Source organism: Microcaecilia unicolor, chromosome 3, assembly GCF_901765095.1.
Source record: "Microcaecilia unicolor chromosome 3, aMicUni1.1, whole genome shotgun sequence".
Taxonomy (NCBI): Eukaryota; Metazoa; Chordata; class Amphibia; order Gymnophiona; family Siphonopidae; genus Microcaecilia; species Microcaecilia unicolor.
The window spans coordinates 409,644,993-409,670,039 of NC_044033.1; the positions used below are offsets into that span (position 1 = coordinate 409,644,993).

At 49.4% G+C, this 25,047-nt stretch overlaps 1 protein-coding gene across 1 annotated transcript in view; it reads left to right on the top strand.

Annotated features, from left to right (window-relative positions):
- CD2AP (CD2 associated protein) overlaps positions 1 to 25,047 on the top strand; it is a 442,106-nt gene that overhangs the window by 317,862 nt on the left and 99,197 nt on the right. Inside the window, 1 exon segment of the mRNA XM_030198789.1 lies at positions 6,644 to 6,786. Within this exon segment, the coding sequence (XP_030054649.1) occupies positions 6,644 to 6,786 (143 nt within the window).

Sequence of the window (25,047 nt, forward strand, 5' to 3'; positions counted from 1 at the left end):
ACTCCAGACTCCGCCCCTTCTGCCTTGCATCACCATATGCCTGGAACAGCCTTCCCGAGCCCATACGTCATGCGCCCTCCCTGCCCATCTTCAAGTCCTTACTCAAAGCCCAACTCTTCTTTCTTGCTTTTGGCGCATAACCACCTTCCCCACTCATGATACTACACTGACTACATAGTTTGTAACCTTTAGATTGTAAGCTCTTTTGAGCAGGGACGGTCCTTCCCCATGTTAAACTTGTACAGCGCTGTGTAACCCTGGCAGCGCTATAGAAATGCTAAGTAGTAGTAGTAGTAATAGTAGTAGTAGTAGGTCTATAGGCCGTGGAGGGGCATAATCGAAAGGGGGCGCCCAAGTTTTCCTGAGGATGTCCTTGCAAGACGTCCCAGCGAAGGGGCGTGGAAACCCGTATTATCAAAACAAGATGGTTGTCCATCTTTCGTTTCGATAATACTGTTTGGGACGCCCGAATTGAGAAATTTAGGTCAACTTTAGAGATGGTTGTCCCCGATTTTCGGCGATAATGGAAACCGAGGACACCCATCTCAGAAATGACCAAATCCAAGCCATTTGGTCGTGGGAGGAGCCAGCATTCGTAGTGCACTGGCCCCCCTGACATGCCAGGACACCAGCTGGGCAACCTAGGGGGCACTGCAGTGGACTTCAGAAATTGCTCCCAGGTGCATAGTTCCCTTACCTTGCGTGCTGAGCCCCCCAACCCCCCCCCCCCCACAAAAAAAAAACCCCACAACTGTACAACACTACCGTAGCCCTAAGGGGTGAAGGGGAGGCACCTACATGTGGGTACAGTGGGTTTCTGGTGGGTTTTGAAGTGCTCACATTTACCACCACAAGTGTAACAGGTGGGGGGGTAGGCCTGGGTCCGCCTGCCTGAAATGCATTGCACCCACTAAAACTGCTCCAGGGACCTGCATACTGCTGTCAGGGAGCTTGGTATGACATTTGAGGCTGGCATAGAGGCTGGCAAAAAATATTTGTAAAGTTTTATATTTTTTAGGGTGTGAGGGGGTTAGTGACCACTGGGGGGGAGTAAGGGAAGGTCATCCCCGATTCCCTCCGGTGGTCATCTGGTCAGTTCGGGCACTTTTTTGAAGCTTGGTCGCAAGAACAAATGGACCAAATAACGTCGCCCAAGTGCTCGTCAGGGACGCCCTTCTGTTTTCGATTATAGGTCGAGGACACCCATGTGTTAGGCACGCCCCAGTCACGCCTTCACTATTCTTCCGACACACCCCCGTGAACTTTGGTCGTCCCCGTGCAGAAAGCAGTTGAGGACGGCCAAAATCGGCTTTTGATTATGCCGATTTGGGCAACCCTGGGAGAAGGACGCCCATCTCCCGATTTGTGTTGAAAGATGGGCGCCCTTCTCTTTCGAAAATAAGCCTGCAAGTCTTTCAGCTTCTCCACACCCCGCGGGAGGTGGTGGAAATGAAAGCAGTAACGGAATTCAAACATGCGTGGGATAAACATAAAGGAATCCTGTGCAGAAGGAATGGATCCTCAGGAGCTTAGTCGAGATCGGGTGGCAGAGCCGGTGGTGGGAGGCGGGGTTGGGAGGCGGGGATAGTGCTGGGCAGACTTATACGGCTGTGCCAGAGCCGGTGGTGGGAGGCAGAACTGGTGGTTGGGAGGCGGGGATAGTGCTGGGCAGACTTTTACGGTCTGTGCCAGAGCCGGTGGTGGGAGGCGGGGCTGGTGGTTGGGAGGCGGGGATAGTGCTGGGCAGACTTATACGGTCTGTGCCCTGAAGAGGACAGGTACAAATCAAAGTAGGGTATACACAAAAAGTAGCACATATGAGTTTATCTTGTTGGGCAGACTGGATGGACTGTGCAGGTCTTTTTCTGCCGCCAACTACTATGTTACTATGTATACACAGGCTGGGCTGACCCTTTTTTTTCTGCCGTCATCTACTATGTTACTATGTATACACAGGCTGGGCTGACCCTTCTTTTTCTGCCGTCATCTACTATGTTACTATGTATACACAGGCTGGGCTGACCCTTCATGGCCGAGTTACAGCTCGCAGTGTACAGAACAGAAATGGGCTACCACTTCAGTAGCCCATTTCTGTTCTGCTTCCATTGTTGTTGTGACCCGGTAGTAGTGAGCCCTTGTGCCCCGACAGAGCACGGCAGAGATGGAGTGATACCGCACTCGGTCAGGCAGCCAGACAACCCCTAGCTTCACCTGGAAAGCGACCACCGTTCACCGAGAGTTGAGCTCTCAGCTGCAGGCGGCCACCAGGACTTCTGGAACCGGCGGGGTTGCACAGCCGCTGACCAGGATGGCAGAAAACAGACACAGTCCAGAACCAGTACTCCGACAGGCAAAGAATAGTCAAAATCAGTCCAGGGTCAAGGCAGGCAGCAAACAAGCGTAATCCGAGAAAACTAGCCGGTCTGGTGCACAGGTAAACAGGAACAGAAGAATAGTCAGTGAACAGCACTCCCACAGCAACTCCTCAGAACAATTGAGGCCGAAGCAATGAAGGCCTGGAGGCAGTGCTTTATATATTTAAACGGTTTTTATTAGATTTGCAACAAATATAAACAAAGCCACACAAGGCTCTGCAGTTAACCCTTAACATATCTCAAGCTGGTTATACAACCATCCGTCAATAAACATATGTCATTTATGCATTTTGTGATACAGCCTTTTAGTTTATTGCTCTTATCCCGCTTATCCTTCCCCTCCCTCTCCCTCCCTTCCCCCCACCCCCCTCTCGACCTGGGAGTTATTCAGTGTAATCTATGGTTTTATCCTTCATTTAAGAGCAAACTTCGACCTCTCTGGCTTAGATTTTTCAGATAAGGGCCCCAAACAGCCAAGAACGTGACTCTCTTGTTCTTTGAGAGCCGGGATTCTCTAGTCTCCCAAGAAGCCATCTGATGTAATTGGTTCCTCCAGTGCCAATATGCTGGAGGATCTTTACTTGTCCAGTACTGTAAGATACATTTCCTGGCTAGTAAACTCATCTTTCTGAGCAATATTGTTTCAAATTTATTCTGCCCTCTGAAGGCCCCCGGGATGTCCAAGATCAGCTGCTCAGCTGTCCCCGAAATCCGAAGCCCCAGTCGCTCCTTCCAAAAACTTCGGACCTGTGTCCAAAATCTTTTCAAGGCGGGGCAACTCCAAAACATATGTAACATTGTGCCAGGGTCTTTTCCACATTTGAGACACACTGGTCTCCGGTTCTCTCCCATGTGAGCTAGTTGGACAGCAGTTATATATCCCCTGTGAATACAACGATAGGCACATTCTCTTAAGCGAGCATCATCTACTAGCAAAGGTATTCTTGCTATCGATTTAGTAATGTCCCATGAAACTACTCTAATCCCTAATTCTTTTTCCCATGCGCTCTTCAAATTCCTATAATCTCTGGGGGGTCGCCATCCTGATATTGTTTTGTAGAGCAGGGATATCGTAAGTTCACCTTCACCCAAAGAGTGAAAAAAATTTGTTACCCTATCCCCCATCCGGGTTCTCAAAGGGTCTCCCGGGAGAGAGGCCATATAGTGTCGCACCTGTCCTATAGCAAATCTGTTACCCCAGGAATCACCCACTTTCCCCAGTATTTCTTCTTCTGTAAGGGGCTGCCCACCTCCATCCACCAGATGTGCCAGATTGGAAATCCCCTTCTTTGCCCAAACTACAAAGTGTCGGCTCGACAAGCCTGGTAAGAATTCACAGTTTCCAGAGGCAGTGCTTTAAATAGTGAAGCAATCTGAGCAAACCAAACTCAGGTGAATCCAACATGGCTGCCCCATAGGAGATCCTCCCAAGACCAAATATGGAGTTCCTTCCTGTCTCGTTTATACAAGATGGCTGCCCCCTCCTGAGCTAGCCAAGATGGCTGCTGCCCTTGCTCCAAGCTGGATGACGGCTGCCAGACTTAGGAAACTGAAACAGACCCTCCTAAGACTGAACCTTGTCCCTTTTGGACGGAGCTGAGGAATGACTTAGCCGGGAGGAGCGTCGAACAGGTGAGGGACGTAACAATTGTAGACATTTGCAAGGCAGCTACATGGTCATATGTACACACCTTCAGTGCTCACTACTGTTTGGAGCAGCATTCTAGGCAAGATACCCAGTTTGGACAAGCAGTCCTGCAGAATCTTTTTACTACTTAAAAAGTCAACTCTGCTCTCTGACCCTTTTTTCCCAACCAGGCTCATTATCAACTAAGTTGCAGAATTTATTCATACTGTGAGCCTAGTAGCTAGTGATTCCAATATGTAAGAATATTTTGCCTTCTTGTCCTTGGAGAAAACTAAGTTAGGTATCTGTAGCAGGTGTTCTTCGAGGACAGCAAGCATATATTCTCACATCCCTCCCACCTCCCTTTGGTGTTGTCTTGTTAGCTTTAGTGCTATACTGCTGGTCCTGCGCTCGAGCAGGAAGGTGCCTGCGCATGCACTGCCGCAGAGATTTAAAGTAGCAGCACACTTGGCAGTATCCATACCGTGGTATGTGAATGACGCCTCCCATATGTGAACATATGTCTGCTGTCCTCGAAGAACACCTGCTGCAGGTAAGTAACTTAGCTTTTTTTGCAGTCTATATAGTTTGACATGGTGCATAGACCTAGATTATTTTCTCCAAATATTTGCATGCATTTATCATTGAAGGCACTGACTAGTTCTAGAGTCTTAAATGTACTCTGAAGTGAAACATGAAGCCAATAGAGTTGCCTTAATGTAGTGGGGGATATGCTGGTGATAACACAAGCCACCATATTGTGTACTCATAAACCTCATATAGCTTTTATCAGAAGGCAAGTATATTAAATTACAGTAATCAAGTCTTCAGATTACTAATGTATGTACGTTGAGAATATTATTGGGGCCTTGTTTTATTAATCTGTGAAAATGTTTGTGGGCTAGTACCTGTAATTTAACTGTGGAATACAAATCAGTTCCTGGATAATTTTGTTTCTGTAGGTAAATTTCTCAGTGATTTTTTTCCTTATGTTGCCACTACTTGCAATTCCATGAATTCCCTGTGCCACTAAAATGCAAATACATATAGCTTAAAATATCCTCCATTGCTGTAGTGGTACAATTTTAAAAGGCCCACATGGCCTGATTCAGCCCCCCCCCCCCCCCCCCCCCCCCCCCCACCAGGATGGCCTGTAATCCTTTAGTAGTCAAGCAGCCCTCCTATCATCTTCCCCCACCACAACTATAGGCATAAAGGGTATGTATATATCTGTATATAAAAAATATAGTATGCAGGAGAACCCCAAACCTTTGATAGTCTCCTGAACTTCCTCCATCCCTGACGAGCATAAATGTTATAAATAAATAAATCTCCATTGAATCCTGACCACCGTTTAAGCCCTGCTATATAATTCAACTGAAAGGTGAGGGCTAGACCCAGTCTGATCTCCAACACCTTCAAGGGGTTTAGGTCTGGAGCATTTCTACTCACTCTTATCCTGATGACATCTGTTGTCAAAATGATACCCCTGATCTCTAGAGGTAGTTTTGCAGTATTACTACTGGGTGTCAGGCTGTCAAATAAGGGTACTGTTTTGTATTTTTTCCTTGAGTCACTCTGGGGGGGGGGGAGGAGGGGGGCTGATAGTTTACCAAGGGTGTGGAAACCCTTTGGCAGAGGTGAAGGATTCATGCTATCAGAGCTCATAATTCTAAGCCGTTTTAATATGGAAAGGGATCTTTTTAGTGCCTTTTCACAAAAAGCTGTAGTATATTTTTGCAAACAGACCTTTGAAGCCTTTTTTATTCTCCTTTTTGCAAAACCTCTTATTAATGATTGGTGTTTGAAAACCCTATAGACAATTGTAGTACTTTTTTTTTTTTTTTTGATGAGACAAGTTTGAATTTCTTTCTATTCTTTAATCATTTTCTTCTTGCTTCTGGATGGATGGATAAATAGACGTCAAACACTTCTACAGAGTTTTTCCATTACTTTAATATGTTAGAATGTATAAAAATGATAAAGTGGTTCAGATCTCAGCTTCCTTTATGCATAGTTTTTTTTTTTTTTCTCCACTCATACTTCCTGAGCCTCCATCAAGAATTTCCAGAATGCAGCATGAAAGGTGGTTGATATGAGAAAACAGAGCTACTGCTGGAAAAGTGCAGTTTCTCCATCACCCAAGGAAGATAATCTATTTGCTACTGTTCTCAAAATTTGTGTATTGTATTTAGTTTTCTGTATCATCATTGTTTAGAACATACTACATAAATTTAAACAAGTCTCATAAAGAATAGAGAAGAATAACCTGTTTGAATAAAAAAAAAAAACAGTATAAATAAAAGGAAATGTGTTAACTGTTTGGAGTACATTAACAAATCAAATTTATAGTTTACCTGTAATGCCCAGCTACATTCACCCCTTCCTTCCCTCCTTCTCTCCTCTCTTCTGAAGGTGTGCTGCATGTACCTAACAAATATACACCTAGCTATAATTGATCTTAAATTTTCTTGTGGTGCATGGCATTGATTTCTGAGACTCTCACGGTTCTAGAAATCATCTAAGTGTTGTTAGTTTTTTTTTCATGTTTCTTTTTAGGTTGGGTTTTTTTTTTTCTTTTATATTTAGGGACTTGACAGTTAACATAGTTCATGAGATATAATCGGTACTTATTTTACAGGCCAAATGGAGAACTTTCTCTGATTCGTCCCAAGTCAGAATGTGAACCATTAGTGAAGCCAAAATTAGATGTGGACCATATGTCACTTAGACCAAAATCAACAGACATAGAACCATATCCAGTAGGACCTCCTAAAGAAATAGGTAAGTTAAAGAATAAGCAACACTTTTTCATAACATCAACTCGTTAGCTAAATGCTAAATCTTTTCAGAAAATCTGCTCCTTTCTAAATATATTGACTTCTCCCTATTGCATTAAAATATATATCTTCTGTCTCCTTAAACCATGATATACTCTATGACTTCCTGAACTTTTTTACTTAAAAATAAATAAGGAAGTCATGTCAAACCATTGTAATCTTTTCCAGTATTGCTAGCTTAGGGCAATAGGAATTTTGTATATATTCAAAATGTGAAAAGCTCTTTAGTGAAAGGGACCTTCAGTGGTCATGAATTGGCATGTGTACTGTGCTTTCTCCGAGGACAAGCAGGCTGCTTGTTCTCACTGATGGGTGACGTCCATGGCAGCCCCTCCAATCGGAAACTTCACTAGCAAAGGCCTTTGCTAGTCCTCGCGCGCCCATGCGCACCGCGCATGCGCGGCCCTCTTCCCGCCCGAACCAGCTCGTGTTCGTCAGTCTTCTTTTGTCCGCGCTCGGTACGGTCGTGTTTCGCCGTTCGTGGCCCGGAAAGTTGACCTCGCGCGTCGTTTTCGACTCGTTTCTTCTCAAAAAGTTTAAAAGTGTTCGGGAAGAGCCTTTTTGGTTTTTTTTCCTTCCCGTATTTCGAGCTTTTCGCCCCGGTAAGTTTTCTTTCGTCGTCGGGGTAGGCCTCAGTTAGGCCTCGGTCGAAATTTTCTTCTCCCTATTTTTGTGGTGCCAATTTTCGTCATTTCGAGTTTTGATCTCGCCGGCGTGATTTTTCCGCCCATGACATCGAAGCCTTCCAGCGGCTTCAAGAAGTGCACCCAGTGCGCCCGGGTAATCTCGCTCACTGACAGGCACGCGTCGTGTCTTCAGTGTCTGGGGCTGGGCACCGCCCTCAGGCCTGTAGTCTGTGTTCCCTTTTACAAAAGCGGACTCAGGTAGCGAGGTTAGCCCAGTGGAACATTTTGTTCTCGGGCTCTTTGTCGGCATCGGCACCGGGGGTATCGAGTGCATTGACGTCTTCAGCGTCCAGACCTTCATCCTCGGCTGCCAGTGCATCGAGGCATCGGCCCTCTGCATCGGCGCTGAGACATCGGACGACTGTATCGACGTCGGTGGTACCGGGACCTCGTCTGCTGATGTCGTCGGACGGTGGTGCTTTGTCTGGAGTGCAGGTGAGGGCTGTCCATTCCCCTGCTGGTGGCGGTGAGCCTTCGGGTGGGTCTCCCCCTACCCTGAGGGCTCCTGCGGTACAGCCCCCCCGAGACCGACCCTCTTCGGTCTCGGCCCCGAGGAAGAGACGGCTGGATTCTACGTCCTCCTCGTCGGTGCCGGGAAGCTCTGGTGACATGCTTCGCAAGAAGTCGAAGAAGCATCGACACCGGTCCCCTTCCCGCGTCGGCACCGAGAGCTCTGGGTCGCCGAGGGAGTCGGCACCCAGCAGGCATCGGCACCGAGAGGACCGCTCACCCTCTGTCCAAGAGGTGTCGATGCGCTCCACTCTGGACAGCCCGGAACAGCCTCCACGCCCGGAACAGACTCTGACATCGACGCCTGCATCGACCTCCATGCCTTTTTCTGCAGCCGCTCTGAACGAGAGCCTCCGGGCCGTTCTCCCAGAGATCCTGGGAGAGCTGTTGCGCCCTACCCCTCCGGTACCGGGGTGCTTGCGCCACCGGTACCGTCGAGCGTGGCGCCGGCTGGTCCATCGCCCGGGGTTAGGTCTCCGGCGTCGGTACCGCGTGCGGTGCCGACCGCGGTCGCCTCCCAGGAAGGCTCCCCGACTACGTCGGCGGAGGGAGCTTCGCCGGTGCGGGCGAGGGAGTCTACCTCTCGACGCTCCCACCGTGGTTCCACGGAGTCGAGCCGGGCAGGGTTGCAGACACAGGTTCGTGAACTTGTGTCTGACACCGAGGGTGAGGCCTCGTGGGAAGAAGAGGAAGACATCAGATATTTCTCTGACGAGGAGTCTGAGGGTCTTCCTTCTGATCCCACTCCCTCTCCTGAAAGACAGCTTTCTCCTCCCGAGAGTCTGTCTTTCGCTTCCTTTGTCCGGGAGATGTCTACGGCCATCCCCTTCCCGGTGGTTGTGGAGGTCGAGCCCAGGGCTGAAATGTTTGAGCTCCTGGACTATCCTTCTCCACCTAAGGAAGCGTCCACTGTACCCATGCATCATGTCCTCAAAAAGACATTGCTGGCGAACTGGACCAAACCATTAACTAATCCCCACATTCCCAAGAAGATCGAGTCCCAGTACCGGATCCATGGGGACCCAGAGCTGATGCGCACTCAGTTGCCTCACGACTCTGGAGTTGTGGATTTGGCCCTAAAGAAGGCCAAGAGTTCTAGGGAGCATGCTTCGGCGCCCCCAGGCAAGACTCTAGAACCTTGGACTCCTTTGGGAGGAAGGCCTACCATTCTTCTATGCTCGTGGCCAAAATTCAGTCTTACCAGCTCTACACGAGCATACACATGCGGAACAATGTGCGGCAGTTGGCGGGCTTGGTGGATGCGCTCCCCCCTGAGCAAGCCAAGCCTTTTCAGGAGGTGGTCAGGCAGCTGAAGGCGTGCAGAAAATTCCTGGCCAGAGGGGTGTATGACACCTTTGATGTTGCGTCCAGGGCCGCTGCTCAAGGTTTGGTGATGCGCAGACTCTCATGGCTGCGTGCCTCCGACCTGGAGAATAGAATCCAGCAGCGGATTGCGGACTCGCCTTGCCGTGCGGATAATATTTTTGGAGAGAAAGCCGAACAGGTGGTAGAGCAGCTCCACCAGCGGGACACCGCATTCGACAAGTTCTCCCGCCGGCAGCCTTCAGCCTCTACCTCTACAGGTAGAAGATTTTTGGGGGGAAGGAAGACTGTTCCCTACTCTTCTGGTAAGCGTAGGTACAATCCTCCTTCTCGACAGCCTGCGGCCCAGGCTAAGCCCCAGCGCGCGCGCTCTCGTCAGCAGCGTGCGCCTCAGCAAGGCCCCTCGGCTCCCCAGCAAAAGCAAGGGACGAGCTTTTGACTGGCTCCAGCAGAGCATAGCCGACATCCAAGTGTCAGTGCCGGGCGACCTGCCAGTAGGAGGGAGGTTGAAAGCTTTTCACCAAAGGTGGCCTCTCATAACCTCCGACCAGTGGGTTCTTCAAATAGTCCGGCAAGGATACGCCCTCAATTTGGCCTCAAAACCTCCAAATTGTCCACCGGGAGCTCAGTCTTACAGCTTCCAGCACAAGCAAGTACTTGCAGAGGAACTCTCCGCCCTTCTCAGCGCCAATGCGGTCGAGCCCGTGCCATCCGGGCAGGAAGGGCTGGGATTCTATTCCAGGTACTTCCTTGTGGAAAAGAAAACAGGGGGGATGCATCCCATCCTAGACCTAAGGGCCCTGAACAAATATCTGGTCAAAGAAACGTTCAGGAAGCTTTCCCTGGGCACCCTTCTTCCCTTGATTCAGGAAAACGATTGGCTATGCTCTCTGGACTTGAAGGATGCCTACACACATATCCCGATGCTGCCAGCTCACAGACAGTATCTGCGATTTCAGCTGGGCACACGTCACTTCCAGTACTGTGTGCTACCCTTTGGGCTCGCCTCTGCGCCCAGGGTGTTCACAGAGTGCTTGGCTGTAGTAGCAGCGGCACTTCGCAGGCTGGGGGTGCACGTGTTCCCATATCTCGACGATTGGCTGGTGAAGAACACATCCGAGGCAGGAGCCCTGCAGTCTATGCAGATGACTATTCGCCTCCTGGAGCTACTGGGGTTTGTGATAAATTACCCAACGTCCCATCTTCTCCCAGTGCAGAAACTCGAATTCATAGGAGCTCTGCTGGATTCTCGGACGGCTCGCACCAATCTCCCAGAGGCGAGAGCCAACAACTTGTTGACCCTTGTCTCACGGGTGCGAGCGTCGCAGCTCGGCAGATGTTGAGATTGCTGGGCCACATGGCCTCCACAGTTCATGTGACTCCCATGGCCCGCCTTCACATGAGATCTGCTCAATGGACCCTAGCTTCCCAGTGGTTTCAGGCTGCTGGGGATCTAGAAGACGTGATCCACCTGTCCACGAGTTTTCTCAAATCCCTGTATTGGTGGACGATTTGGTCCAATTTGACTCTGGGATGTCCTTTCCAAATTCCTGAGCCACAAAAAGTGATGACCACGGATGCGTCTCTCCTGGGATGGGGAGCTCATGTCGATGGGCTTCACACCCAAGGAAGCTGGTCCCTCCAGGAGCGCGATCTACAGATCAATCTTCTGGAGTTACGAGCGATCTGGAACGCTCTGAAGGCTTTCAGAGATCGGCTGTCCCACCAAATTATCCAAATTCAGACAGACAACCAGGTTGCCATGTATTACGTCAACAAGCAGGGGGGCACCGGATCTCGCCCCCTGTGTCAGGAAGCCGTCAGCATGTGGCTCTGGGCTCGCCGTCACGGCATGGTGCTCCAAGCCACATATCTGGCAGGCGTAAACAACAGTCTGGCCAACAGGTTGAGCAGGATTATGCAACCTCACGAGTGGTCGCTCAATTCCCGTGTAGTGCGACAGATCTTCCAGGTGTGGGGCACCCCCTTGGTGGATCTCTTCGCATCTCGAGCCAACCACAAAGTCCCTCAGTTCTGTTCCAGGCTTCAGGCCCACGGCAGACTGGCATCGGATGCCTTCCTCCTGGACTGGGGGGAGGGTCTGCTGTATGCTTATCCTCCCATACCTCTGGTGGGGAAGACTTTGTTGAAACTCAAGCAAGACCGAGGCACCATGATTCTGATTGCTCCTTTTTGGCCGCGTCAGATCTGGTTCCCTCTTCTTCTGGAGTTGTCCTCCGAAGAACCGTGGAGATTGGAGTGTTTTCCGACCCTCATCACACAGGACGAAGGGGCGCTTCTGCATCCCAACCTCAGGTCCCTGACTCTCACGGCCTGGATGTTGAGAGCGTAGACTTTGCCTCTTTGGGTCTGTCAGAGGGTGTCTCCCGCATCTTGCTTGCTTCCAGGAAAGATTCCACTAAGAGGAGTTACTTCTTTCTATGGAGGAGGTTTGCCGTCTGGTGTGACAGCAAGGCCCTAGATCCTCGCTCTTGTCCTACACAGACCCTGCTTGAATACCTTCTGCACCTGTCTGAGTCTGGTCTCAAGACCAACTCTGTAAGTCACCTTAGTGCAATCAGTGCATACCATTACCGTGTGGAAGGTAAGCCGATCTCAGGACAGCCTTTAGTTGTTCGCTTCATGAGAGGTTTGCTTTTGTCAAAGCCCCCTGTCAAGCCTCCTACAGTGTCATGAGATCTCAATGTCGTTCTCACCCAGCTGATGAAACCTCCTTTTGAGCCACTGAATTCCTGCCATCTGAAGTACTTGACCTGGAAGGTCATTTTCTTGGTGGCAGTTACTTCAGCTCGTAGAGTCAGTGAGCTTCAGGCCCTGGTAGCCCAGGCTCCTTATACCAAATTTCATCATAACAGAGTAGTCCTCCGCACTCACCCTAAGTTCTTGCCAAAGGTTGTGTCGGAGTTCCATCTGAACCAGTCAATTGTCTTGCCAACATTCTTTCCCCGTCCTCATTCCTGCCCTGCTGAACGTCAGCTGCACACATTGGACTGCAAGAGAGCATTGGCCTTCTATCTGGAGCGGACACAGCCCAACAGACAGTCCGCCCAATTGTTTGTTTCTTTTGATCCCAACAGGAGGGGAGTGGCTGTAGGAAAACGCACCATATCCAATTGGCTAGCAGATTGCATTTCCTTCACTTACGCCCAGGCTGGGCTGGCTCTTGAGGGTCATGTCACGGCTCATAATGTTACAGCCATGGCAGCGTCGGTAGCCCACTTGAAGTCAGCCACTATTGAAGAGATTTGCAAAGCTGCGACGTGGTCATTCACATCTCATTACTGCCTGCAGCAGGATACCCGACGCGACAGTCGGTTCGGGCAGTCAGTGCTTCAGAATCTGTTCGGGGTTTAGAATCCAACTCCACCCCCCTAGGCCCATGTTTGTTCTGTTCCAGGCTGCACTCCCAGTTAGTTGGTAAATTTTTTAGGTCAATCTCAGTTATGTCCTCGCCGTTGCGAGGCCCAATTGACCATGGTGGTTGTTTTGAGTGAGCCTGGGGGCTAGGGATACCCCATCAGTGAGAACAAGCAGCCTGCTTGTCCTCGGAGAAAGCGAATGCTACATACCTGTAGAAGGTATTCTCCGAGGACAGCAGGCTGATTGTTCTCACAAACCCGCCCTCCTCCCCTTTGGAGTTGTGTCTTCCCTTGCTTTGTTTTGCTACATATGGGACTGACGAACACGAGCCGGTTCGGGCGGGAAGACTGCCGCGCATGTGCGGTGCGCATGGGCGCGCGAGGACTAGCAAAGGCCTTTGCTAGTGAAGTTTCCGATTGGAGGGGCTGCCGTGGACGTCACCCATCAGTGAGAACAATCAGCCTGCTGTCCTCGGAGAATACCTTCTACAGGTATGTAGCATTCGCTTTACGTTTGACTGTTTCTGAAAAATAGGTGGTCTATGGTAAGTGTCTTTCATTGTACTCCAATCTTAGTATTTGCTTAGTTTATCCTTTGTAGATTATTCATATTATCCATATATGCTGTCATTATGTATAGGAATTTCTCTGAGAACATGTAAGACTTATAAATCCTCATGAATGGATGATGTCACTTGACACCCATTCCTCAGCTGTCAGTTCTGTCCAGTCAAGAAATCTAAGGAATCTTACATCTGACTCCTTCTCTGCTAGTTTCTCTCTTACCCTTCAGACCTTTTCTACTCTCACTTTAGACACTCAGGTTAGTAACTGGCACCATGAACTCCATAGAATCTATAATGAGATTGCTCCCATCTCATCCAGCTCCTGCTTCCTGTAGACCATCGGCCAATCCATGGTTTTGTCAGGAACTTATTTCTTAGGCGTCAGCTCAGACAATGCGAGAGATGTCGAGTAAAGACAAAATCACCTTCTAACTCACATTTTTCACTCTATAGCCCACCATTATAAGCTGACTATATTACTAATACTAAAGATAATTTGTACTCAAAACAAATCATGCAAGCACCAAATGCAGGCAAAGTTTATCACATTTTGTCTTCCCTTATTGAGGACACCAGTATCTCTCAGGTTTCCAACCCTGCTATTACCTTGGACGCATTGGCACATTACTTTTATGATAAGGTCACATCAATTCAGACACCATTTACTAGTAACACATTGCCGCTATCACTGTCATCCATCTTTTCGGATCCCACCCCCCCCTAGGATTCCCCTCTGGTTTCTGGAGACCATCTCAATTCCTTTAATTTTGTGTTACCTAGAATCATCTCTTGGGTATTGCATGCTGCTTGCTCCACAACTGCAACCCATGACTTCTTCCTTTCAAAATTATTAAGCTTCTCCCTTTTATTCACACTATGCTCGTTACCTCCCGTACCCTTGCCGACTTTGTTCATTTCAAATTCATGCTGACCTCCTTCCGATTTGCCCTTTCACTTGCCAAACAGGACTACTACATCCAGCTGACCAACTCTCTTGGCTCTAACCCTCGCCTTCTCTTTGCCACGCTGAACTCCCTCCTTAAAGTGCCTTCGCCCCCTACTCCCCCTTCGCTTTCTCCTCAGACTCTAGCCGAGTACTTTCATGACAAGGTTCAAAAGATTAACCTTGAATTCTCAATCAATCCACCTCCACCCTCCCCTCCCCTAGTCCATTCCCCCAACCCTCCAACCCCTCCCTCCTTTTCCACCTTCTCTGATGTCACTGATGAGGAAACTGCACATCTTCTTTCCTCGTCCAAACGTACCAACTGCCCCTCTGATCCCATTCCCACTCACCTACTTAACACTATCTCCCCCACTGTCATCCCTTTTATCCGTCATATCCTCAATCTTTCGCTTTCCTGATGCCTTCAAACATGCTGTAGTCACACCGCTCCTTAAAAAACCTTCACTGGATCCTACCTGCCCCTCTAGCTATCGGCCCATCTCCCTCCTTCCTTTCCTCTCCAAGATACTTGAACGTGCTGTTCACCGCCGCTGCCTCGACTTCCTTTCATCTCGAGCTATTCTTGACCCGCTCCAATCTGGCTTTCGCTCTCTTCACTCGACTGAAACGGCACTTGCCAAAGTCTCCAATGACCTGTTACTGGCCAAATCTAAAGGTCTCTAGTCTATTCTCATCCTCCTCAACCTATCTGCTGCTTTTGATACTGTTGATCACACCTTACTCCTTGATACATTATCCTCTCTTGGATTCCGGGGCCATGTTCTTTCCTGGTTCTCTTCCTATCTCTCCCAACGTACTCTTAGCGTATACTCTGGTGGTTCCTCCTCCACATCTATCCCGCTAACAGTCGGTGTACCCAAGGATCTGTCCTAGGACCCCTCCTCTTCTCCATCTATACCTCTTCCCTTGGTGCTCTGATCTCATCCCATGGCTTTCAATACCACCTTTACGCTGATGATACCCAGATCTACCTCTCCGCACTGGATATCTCAGCTGAAATCCAGACCAAAGTATCGGCCTGCCTGTCTGACATCGCTGCATGGATGTCTCGCCGCCACCTGAAACTAAACATGACCAAAACCAAGCTTCTCCTCTTTTCCCCTAAACCTGCCTCTCCTCTCCCCCCATTCTCTATTTCGGTAGATAACACTCTCATCCTCCCTGTCCCGTCTGCGCGCAACCTTGGAGTCATCTTTGACTCCGCTCTCTCCTTCTCTGCTCATATTCAGCAGATTGCCAAAACCTGTCGTTTCTTTCTCTATAATATTAACAAAATTCACCCTTTCCTTTCTGAGGACGCTACCAAAACCCTTACCCACACCCTTATCACCTCTCGCCTAGACTACTGCAATTTGCTTCTCGCTGGTCTCCCGCTCAGCCATCTATCTCCTCTTCAATCTGTCCAAAACTCTGCTGCGCGTCTTATATTCCGCCAGAGTCGCTATACTCACGTTAGCCCTCTCCTCAAGTCGCTTCACTGGCTCCCTATCCGCTTCCGCATACAGTTCAAACTTCTCCTTTTGACCTACAAGTGCATCCACTCCGCAGCTCCTCAGTACCTTTCCGCTCTCATCTCTCCCTATACTCCTCCCTGTGAGCTCTGTTCGCTGGGTAAATGTCTCCTGTCGTCCCCCTTCTCCCCCACTGCTAACTCCCGGCTCCGTTCCTTCTATCTCGCTGCTCCCTATGCCTGGAATAGACTCCCTGAGCCAGTACGTCAGGCTCAGTCTCTGGCTGTCTTCAAGTCAAGGCTTAAAGCCCACCTCTTTGCTACTGCTTTCGACTCCTAACCATGACTCTCTTACTCAACACCCTCACTTATCACCCCTACCACTGCAATTTCCCCACCCCTAGCTGTCTGTCCAATTTAGATTGTAAGCTCTGTTGAGCAGGGACTGTCTTTTCATGTTAATTTGTACAGCGCTGCGTAAGTCTAGTAGCGTTATAGAAATGTTTAATAGTAGTAGTAGTACCTCTCTGTTGCAAGGTTCTTTTCCTACAGTCTGGAAGATTGCCGTCATTCGCCCTATTTTTAAAGACCTTAGTTGGTTCTTCCTATGTTGCGAATTTCCATCCAGTCGCTCAAATGCCATTTCTAAGGTGATAGAAAATATAGTGCTCAAGCAGCTCGAAGATTATTTAAATAGAACGAATATCCTTCACCTGTACCAGACTGGTTTTCGTAAGTTGCATAGCACCGAAACATCTCTCCTAGGCATCACCTCCCATATCTTGGAGAACCTGGATACAGATTCTAGTATAGTACTTATTTCTTTAGATCTCTCTGCTGAATTCGACACAGTTGACCATGATTTACTTTTATCACGGCTTCATGGCATTGGTGTCAGGGACATAGTCTTAAATTGGTTTTCTTCTTACTGTTGAGAAAGAAAATGTGGTGTTCAGTGGCAAGGATAAGTATCTGACCCTTATATCTTAAAGTGTGACATTCCACAGGGGTCCATACTTGCTCCTGCTCTTTTTAATATATATTTGTCTCTGCTGTTGTCCTCATTCGGTCACGGACACATTTCATTCATCTGTGCAGATGATATACAGATTGTAGCTCGGATGCACTCTTCCAGTATCCAGCAAATAGATAACCTCAATCTTAGCTTGGCATGGACAGCAGGATAGTTGCATTCTAGTAAATTGAAACTTAACCCAGATAAGTCTAAACTGGTTGTCTTTGGCTGCACTTGTTGTATCTACTGTTCTTTGCCAATTCCTGGTATCAGGAACTGTAATCCCAGTCGTGGATTCTATCAAAATTCTCAAGTAACCTTTGATGGTTCCATGACCTTCTCAACACATATCTCTAATGTAATTTGGGCTAGCTACTTTAAGCTTCATATGATCTATCCCACTCAGCATCTTTTTACTATTCTGGCACTTTGCATCATTATCCATTCCCATTCCCAGGTTATCTCTATGCTAGATTATTGCAATGCTGTTTTGCACACTGTTAGAGCCCAGGATCAATGTAGGTTGCACCCTGTCCAGAACTCAGCTGTACGCATATTGATGAATTTTTGTGAGTATGATCATGTGACACCTCTCCTTTATAGTGAACACTGGTTACTGATATCTTTTCATACCACTTACAAGTTCTAGTAGCCAAAGGGAAGGAATGCAAGAAAATAAGTGATCCATTAACCATGATATTATAGATAGTGAATTGAGAGCTTCTGCTGTGGGCATTGGCACCTACTGACTTGCCTGGCTGAGGGTCTCAGACTTACGGCTGAATGTGCAGAACAGGGGCGTAGCCAGATCCTTACGGTGGGAGGGAGCCAGAGCCCAAGTTTGAGGGCACATTTTGAGTGCCCCCCCCCCCCCCCCCCCCCTGCCATGCTTTGCTTCGCCTCACCTCCCCCCCCCCCCCCCCCCCCCCCGCCACTGCCTCGTGCCTCCTTGCAACCCCCTCGCCTCCTCGCACCCCCCCCTCGCCTCGCAAACAAATACCTTTGCTGGTGGGGATCCCCAACCCCCGCCAGCTGAAGCCTTCTTCAGCGCCCGTCTCCGGCGCAGGTGCATTCCTACCCTGCTCTTCTTGCTCTTCTGTCCTGTGCACGCTGACGCTCCTTTACCTGAAACTGAGAAGGAGCATCGGCGTGCACAGGACAGGAGGAGCAAGAAGAAAGAAGAGCAGGGCAGGAACGCGGCTGCGCTGGAGATGGGTGCTGAAGAAGGCTTCAGCTGGCGGGGGTTGGGGACCCCCACCGGCCAAACTAGGGGCCCGGATGAAATTTGCAGGGGCCCTGGCCTCCTTGGCCCCCGTAGCTACGCCCCTGGTGCAGAAGCTCATAGAGATCCTGTACTGTGTGTACTGTGGAGAGAATCTCTTCAGAGATAAGGTGCCGAAGGCTACCATACTCGTCGAGCACGTTTGACCTGACCTCCTGTTCTAGGAGTTATTAAAGTAGAAGGCAACAAAGACCCTATTACTCTCATAGGTGTAGGCATTTATGCTACTTCTAATCTTATTAGGGTTCTCAGTTTCATCTCATAAAGCAGAGGGCCAAAATGTCACAGCCTGCATGGCAGCCAGAACTGGGGATGGGGTATGACTGCCTCCATGAAAATATAGCTTCAGTCCCTGATGACCTTCCAGTAGGAGAGAGGCTAAATTTTTTTCAGACAAATGGCCCTTTATAACCTCAGGTGGGTTTTCAAAATCATCCAGATGGGATAACGTTTTCAGTTCATGGACCTGTCTCCAAATTGCCCACCAAAAGCATCAAGATTAAAGGCTGAGAATCAGGAAATGCTTGCAAAGGAACTCTTCCCTCTTACAGGCCAATGTTGTTGATCCTGTTTCACATGGGAAAGTGGGCAGGTATTTTATTCCAAGTATTTCTTGATCACAAAAGATAGGATTCTTCCCTATCGTAAACCTGAGGGCCCTGAGCAAACATATCTGTAAGCAAAGGTTCAGGATGATTTTCTTAGGCTCACTCATGCTACTACTTCAAAGAGAGGGGCAATGTTCCCTCAAGCTGAAGAAAGTGTCTGAGATTCATTGTAGGGAAACACCATTACCAGAACTGCGTTCTTCCATTTGGCCTCATGACAGCACTTTCAGTATTCACCAAAAGGGCAGTTTTATAAAGTTAAACACCAATAATGCCCACATAGTAATAGAATAATAGCATTTACGCACATGACTGGAGCCAATAATTGGCAGTTACACATAAGCGCTAGGCACTATTCTATAAAATATGCATGTAAGTTCCTTAGGAGGTATTTTACTAAGTCACAGTAGCATTTTTAGCATGTGCTAAATGCTAGAGACTCCCATAGGAATATATAGGCATCTCTAGCATTTAGCGTGTACTAAAAGTGCTACTGCAGCTTAGTAAATGCCCTATTAATGTGTAACTGCATAGGGAGCATTAATGTAAGCAGAGCATGAACAAGTCATGGGCACTTTGCCTAGTGATGCACCTAACTTATAGAATATTATAAGTTGCACTTCCTTAGCGTATGCAGCAGATGAATCCAAGAACTGGTGGGTTGTGTCCATCTACCAGCAGGTGGAGATAAAGATTTCAAAGTTGAAGGCAGTGATACCAGACGGCTAGCTCCTCCTTCACCTTAGTACATCTCTATCTCCAGCAGGTGGTGGACGGCGCTTCATCAGCTCCTGGATTTGTCTGTTGGGGATATTCCTGGTCCTGTGGGCCAGTTGAGTTTAGGGGTGTCTGGCTGGTGGTGCCGACTTTGTGGGCATACTCAGTCTTCTGGGTCCCTGCTTCACTCTTTCCCCCCTTGCCTCCAGGTCTTTAGAGCTCTAGCCTTCCTCACCAGTAAAAAAAAAAAAAAAAAAAACACAAGAGAGCTCCTTTGCCTTCATTTGGTGTAAAAAAAATAACAAACAAAAAAAACCCACAGAAGAAACAGAAGATTTCTGACAGGACCAGACAGTACAGGGTTTCCCTGTCTTACTGCTGTGCTTTCAGTGTGTGTGATGGTTAGGCAGCAGGCTGCTGCGTCTGTGGGACTCTTTTTCTCCTCCGGAGACACCTGCTGTTTGGTGAGTCCCCTGCCTTTCTCTTTTCAGCGCTGGGGTACCATGCTTTAATGTGGGCGATGCTGGCGTTTGAAAGCTGTTCCAGATGCTTCGCAGCAGGACTCTGTGTGGTGGCGTGTTTGAATGCTGGGGAGGGAAGTGCTGAAGTTCCCCTTTCCCCAAGCAGCTTTTTCCCGCGCTAAAATGGTGGGAATGCTCACCTTTTTGCCGGTGTGGCCCTCTCTTTTCTCCTGATATTGGCTCTGATCCTTTCCGCCCTGCAGCCTTGATGTGGGGGGGGGGGGGGGGGGAACGGCTTCTCCTAAAGGACCTTGTGTTCCATTAGAGACTGCTGGTACAGGGGATTCCTCTTTATTTTCTCCAGCCTTTGGTTTCCTTTACCAAAATCACTGTTGAGTCAGAAAATGTTTGCATGTAGCTGGGGCAGTGGCACAAATTTTTCTCAAACTGCCCCCACTATGCAAGGGGATCCAAGGGAAGAACAGAACTACTTTAAGCTGTTTCTGTTTGTTCAGAGCAGGATTTCCTCTGCTCTGGGACCCTTAATTTGAACCTTTATTCTTAAGAGATCTTGGCCTCAGTAGCCCTTTTTGTGATTGGGGGAGTTTTTATGCCCGTGTCGGGCAGATGGGTTCTAGATGGCTACGTTTTCCAGAAGGAGTCTGATGGTCCTGCGACGTGCCTTGTTTTTTTTTTGGGGGGGGACGCACGTCAGCCACTCTGGGGGCTTCTCTGAGGCAGGGGGCTTCTGACCTCCCCCCCCCCCCCCCCCCCCCCCCCGAAGCTCATTCTGCTGCTCTGTGTGCCTATATGTTGCAGAAGTCTGGTAGGGGAACTGAGAGTTCCTTTTTAGTTCAGCCTTTGGATTTTTCTAGCTTGTTCCCTGTCTCAGGCCCCTGTCTCAGGCCCCTCGCTGTTCCAAACAGCACTCTAAAAATAGCGCTGGAACAGCGCAGGGTTTTACTGCATCGATGATCAGAGATAATGCATGCAAATTTAAGCAGCGCTATTATCTCTGATTAAGGGGTAGAGAAGTGTGGGAGAATTGTAGCTGAGCATGCGCTCAGCACAATTCTCCCACACTTGTTTGACAGGTCTGGGCTGTCAAAAGCCCAAACCTGTCAAACACAGGGGCTGGAGGTCCATGGGACCACAAGGCCCTGACTATCCTTGCCCCGAGCAAGGCAAAACGGGGACTGGAGGTCTAGCGGACCTCCGGTCCCCTGACGATCTCACCCCCCCCCCCCCAGGTTCAGGGAGGGCTGGAGATCCGGTAGGTCTTCACCCCCCCCCCAAACCCCCAGAAAATGTCAAGTGGCCGGCGGCGGCCAAACCCTCTCCCGCCCTCCCACCCAGCGAGCGACCGGGGGGGGGGCTGGAGGTTCACCCCAACTCCCCCCCCCCCCCCCGCTTTGTCGTACCAATCCCTGGTGGTCCAGCGTGAGTTGAAGTAGTGACAACCCCCCTCCCGGCGCCCCTACCTTTAGTTGGAGGAGGGACGCAGCCTGCCTCCCTCCTCTTCCAGTGGACGACACTGCAAAATGGCGGCGCCCAGCCCCGCCCATTGCATCCTGGGATGCACTGGGCGGGGCTACAGACCATGTAAGGATTCCCTTACATGGTTAGTAGCCCCGCCCAGCGTATCCCAGGATGCAATGGGCGGGGCGCCGCCATTTTGCGGTGTAGGGAGGCAGGCTGCGTCCCTCCTCCAACTAAAGTTAGGGGGACCGAGAGGGGGGTTGTCATTACTTCGACTCACGCTGGACCACCAGGGATTGGTATGACAACGCTGGGGTAGGGAGGAGTTGGGGTGGCTTCGCTCGCTGGGTGGGAGGGTGGGAAAGGGTAGGGGGGGCCGGGAGGGGGGTTGTCACTACTCCTACTCACGCTAGACCACCAGGGATTGGTATGACAACGCAGGGAGGGGGAGTTGGGGTGGACCTCCAGCCCCCCCTCCCCCATCGCTCGCTGGGTGGGAGGGTGGGAGAGGGTTTGGCCAGCAGCGGCGGCCACCTGACATTTTCTGGGTTTTGGGGGGCTGGAGACCCACCGGATCTCCAGCCCTCCCTGAACATGGGGGGAGGTGGGATCGTCGGGGGGACCGGAGGTCCACCGGACCTCCAGCCCCCTGTTCGCGTTTGCTTTTGGGGGGGAACGGGGGCCTGCCAGCATGCAACTGCATGCTGGACAGGGCTCACCATTCCTCCCCAATGATTGGCACAAACCCTAACGCCAGCGTCGGAGCTCGCGTAGAGTTTGCCGCGGCCAGCGACCCAATCTTTGGCGCACTGGACGCTGATCATTGGGGATGAATGCGTTAAGCGCTGATTAGCATGCATTTGCAAGCTACTTGCGCTAAGAGCCCTCAAGTGCGGTGTTTCACGCGCTCGAGGGCTCTGATCATGGGTCGGCAGCAAACTCCGGCGCTAGTATGGCGTTAACAGCCTCTAGCGCCGGAGTTTGCTTTTGATCATGAGGGCCTCAGTCTCTTCTGATGGACCCTTCCCTGAAGAAGGGGATGTTTTCTCTCCAGCTAAGCAGTAGGGTCCATTCCTCCCCTGTCTTCCTCTGTTCAGAGGGAGTCTTTTCAGGGCAGTCCCTTTGTGCACAAAGGCAGCAACAATCACCTGAGCTGGAAAGCCATATTTTCCTAAGTGGGTTCATTGATAGCAATAGGCCTCACTGTCTGTGGTGAGTTTAGATTTTCTTATAGTTCCTGCGTTGGTTAAGGCTTTTCCTGGTGTGGGAAGCTGAACAGCATTGAAGCAGGACTCCTTATATGTTGGGCCGCTGAAAGGGCCTATTTAGTGTTTTTATTTACTGACTTTTCTGTACCCTCAGTTTTTCTCCTGAGGGCAGTTGCTTGAACAGCTTGGAAGTTTCCCTCCTTCCTTTGTGAAACTCTTTTTATACTGGCAGTGCAGGCTTTGCCTATGAGCACACCACCCTGAGTGTGCCTGATCTCTGATCTTGGAAGCTCAGCAGTGTTGGGTCTGGTTTCTACTTGAATGGGAGACTGCCTAGTGACCTGGTATTACCAGTGGTAATACCAAGTGCAGTAGGTTTTCTTTTTTTTTTTTTTTTTTCCTGCACCTTTTGCTCTTTTACAGGTGGGAGTTTCTAGGCTTAGTGCCTTTGGCTCCACCTTTCTGTGGGAAATGTTACATATTGTTATTTTCTGGGGCTAGTGCTCTGATCTCCATGGTAACCATGGAACCTCAATGTTGTCATGGGGGCATTTTCTCCAGGTGCAGTGGTTTTGAAACAGGCCCTCGGCTAGTAAATCAGGAGACAAGAGGCAAATGATTCCGAAAGCAGGACACCTTTATTGCTAGCAATGGACAGTACTGAGTTTAGTCTCAGGACACTGCCCCCTGAGCATCATCTGACATTTGGTCTTATACAAATTAGTGATCATGCGCATAAAACACATCACACGTCACACATACACATGCGCAGTACATGCACATGCGCAATACATTAGTAGTTCTGTAGTTCTCACAGAGAAAAGATACGTCAGTTTCATAGCTTTCATAGAAATTGTTACTTTGCAAGAAAATGTAACTTATTGCAGTGTTTCAGCACCTTCGCACAATACAGCCTCTATACGTAGATCACGAGACTGCATTGGCTCAACCTGCTGCCTCTCTAAATTGCTGACCACTAAAACTTGTTATCTGAATACTGGTTAATGAATAAGTACTGCTAGTAAAAATGTAAACCACTCCAAACTACACACATTTAGTATGCTCATTATAAAACTGAGGTATTGGCATAAGGCAAAAGTGCAAATATGAATACAAAGTTCAGATAGAAAATCCCATTAGTGCAATAGTGACAAATGCAAAAGTCCAAAGTCCAATAATTGTCACATGTGGAACATGCCACAAACAGGGTAAAAGTTCATAGGTAATCTTGGCAGTCCAGTAGTTGCTACATTCCAGTTGTCCACTCCTACAATTCCCCCCTTTTGATACTTGAACATCCGGTCCGGTGGAGAGTATCACCTCCAAGAAGCCTGAAAAGGAAGAGAAAAACAAGGAAAATTAGCACAAGTAAACAATAGGAGGGCCCTAGGTCCTTGCGCAACCGTTGGGTACTTCACCGGGGTTGAGACGGGGGGTCCCTAGTGGTGTCCCCCCCCCCCCCTTTGTAGCCGGACTTTGCTGTCACAAGGAGGGCGGCCCATCGGTCTCAAGAAAAGGGGAGTCAGCTTCATTATCATCAGCATCGGATTGCGAGATGGGGGGATACCGCTGTAGGGCCATGATCTGGGCTGCCGCACGCCGATCAGCAATGGTTTCTATGGTGGACCGGAGGCACCTGAGAACAAAGGGTAGAGACAAGGGTATTAATAAACAGGATAATAAAACAGGCCCCCCCATAACAAAGAAGCCTTTAAAGCTCCCTGAGGTAGGTAGCAAATCGGTGAGAGAAGAAGTCCAATCCCAGGCACTGTTCCAGGTCTGGACTGGGACATGGGCCAACTTCACCATTCGGTCAGTAATTTCTCTAATAACGTGACTTTGGTTGTCAATCTGCAGACAGCAGTTACTAAGATTGAATTTACCGCACACCCCGCCCTCCTGGGCCAATAAGTAATCAAGTGCGAGGCGGTTCTGATAAACTGCAGTTATCAGCTTAGTGTTTTGCCGGGCCAAGACATTAAGCGCTAGGGCTGAGTCATTCGTAAGTATTTCCAGTACCGCCTGCAGGCAAATGATGCGATTAAGCATATAGATAGGGGTGCGGTATCCATACGTGCCATCTTCAGCCCAGGTGGCCGGGCCATAATAATGAATTATGCATTCCGGGGGCCACTCATTGTCCTTCCAATCCCCGATTTTAACCTTGGTGCCCCGGGTGGACCGTTTCCTCATGCTTCCAGGCCCTTGTTCCATGTAGAGAGGTATACCAAGCGTCTCGCCTACTCGAAGGGGCAGAAGAAAGAAACTAGGTCGGACGGTGCCTAGGAGACAGGTGCCAAACCAGCGGACCGGGAGCTGTTCGTAGGCCCTGCGGCCGCAAATATAATAGTATCCTTCCGGGGCTATCCATTTAAGGGAGGCATTTCCCCCATGTGTCCATGTTGCGTTCAGAGTGGGTTCGGTCCAAATGGGCATCGGGACAGGCAGGCCGTCCGTTTGCCACCAAACTGAAGGACCCCCGTGCAAGCTGAGTCCCCAACAGGGACAGAGTATCGTTTTGAGGGGGCCCGGCTAACACAGAGAGTACCTATG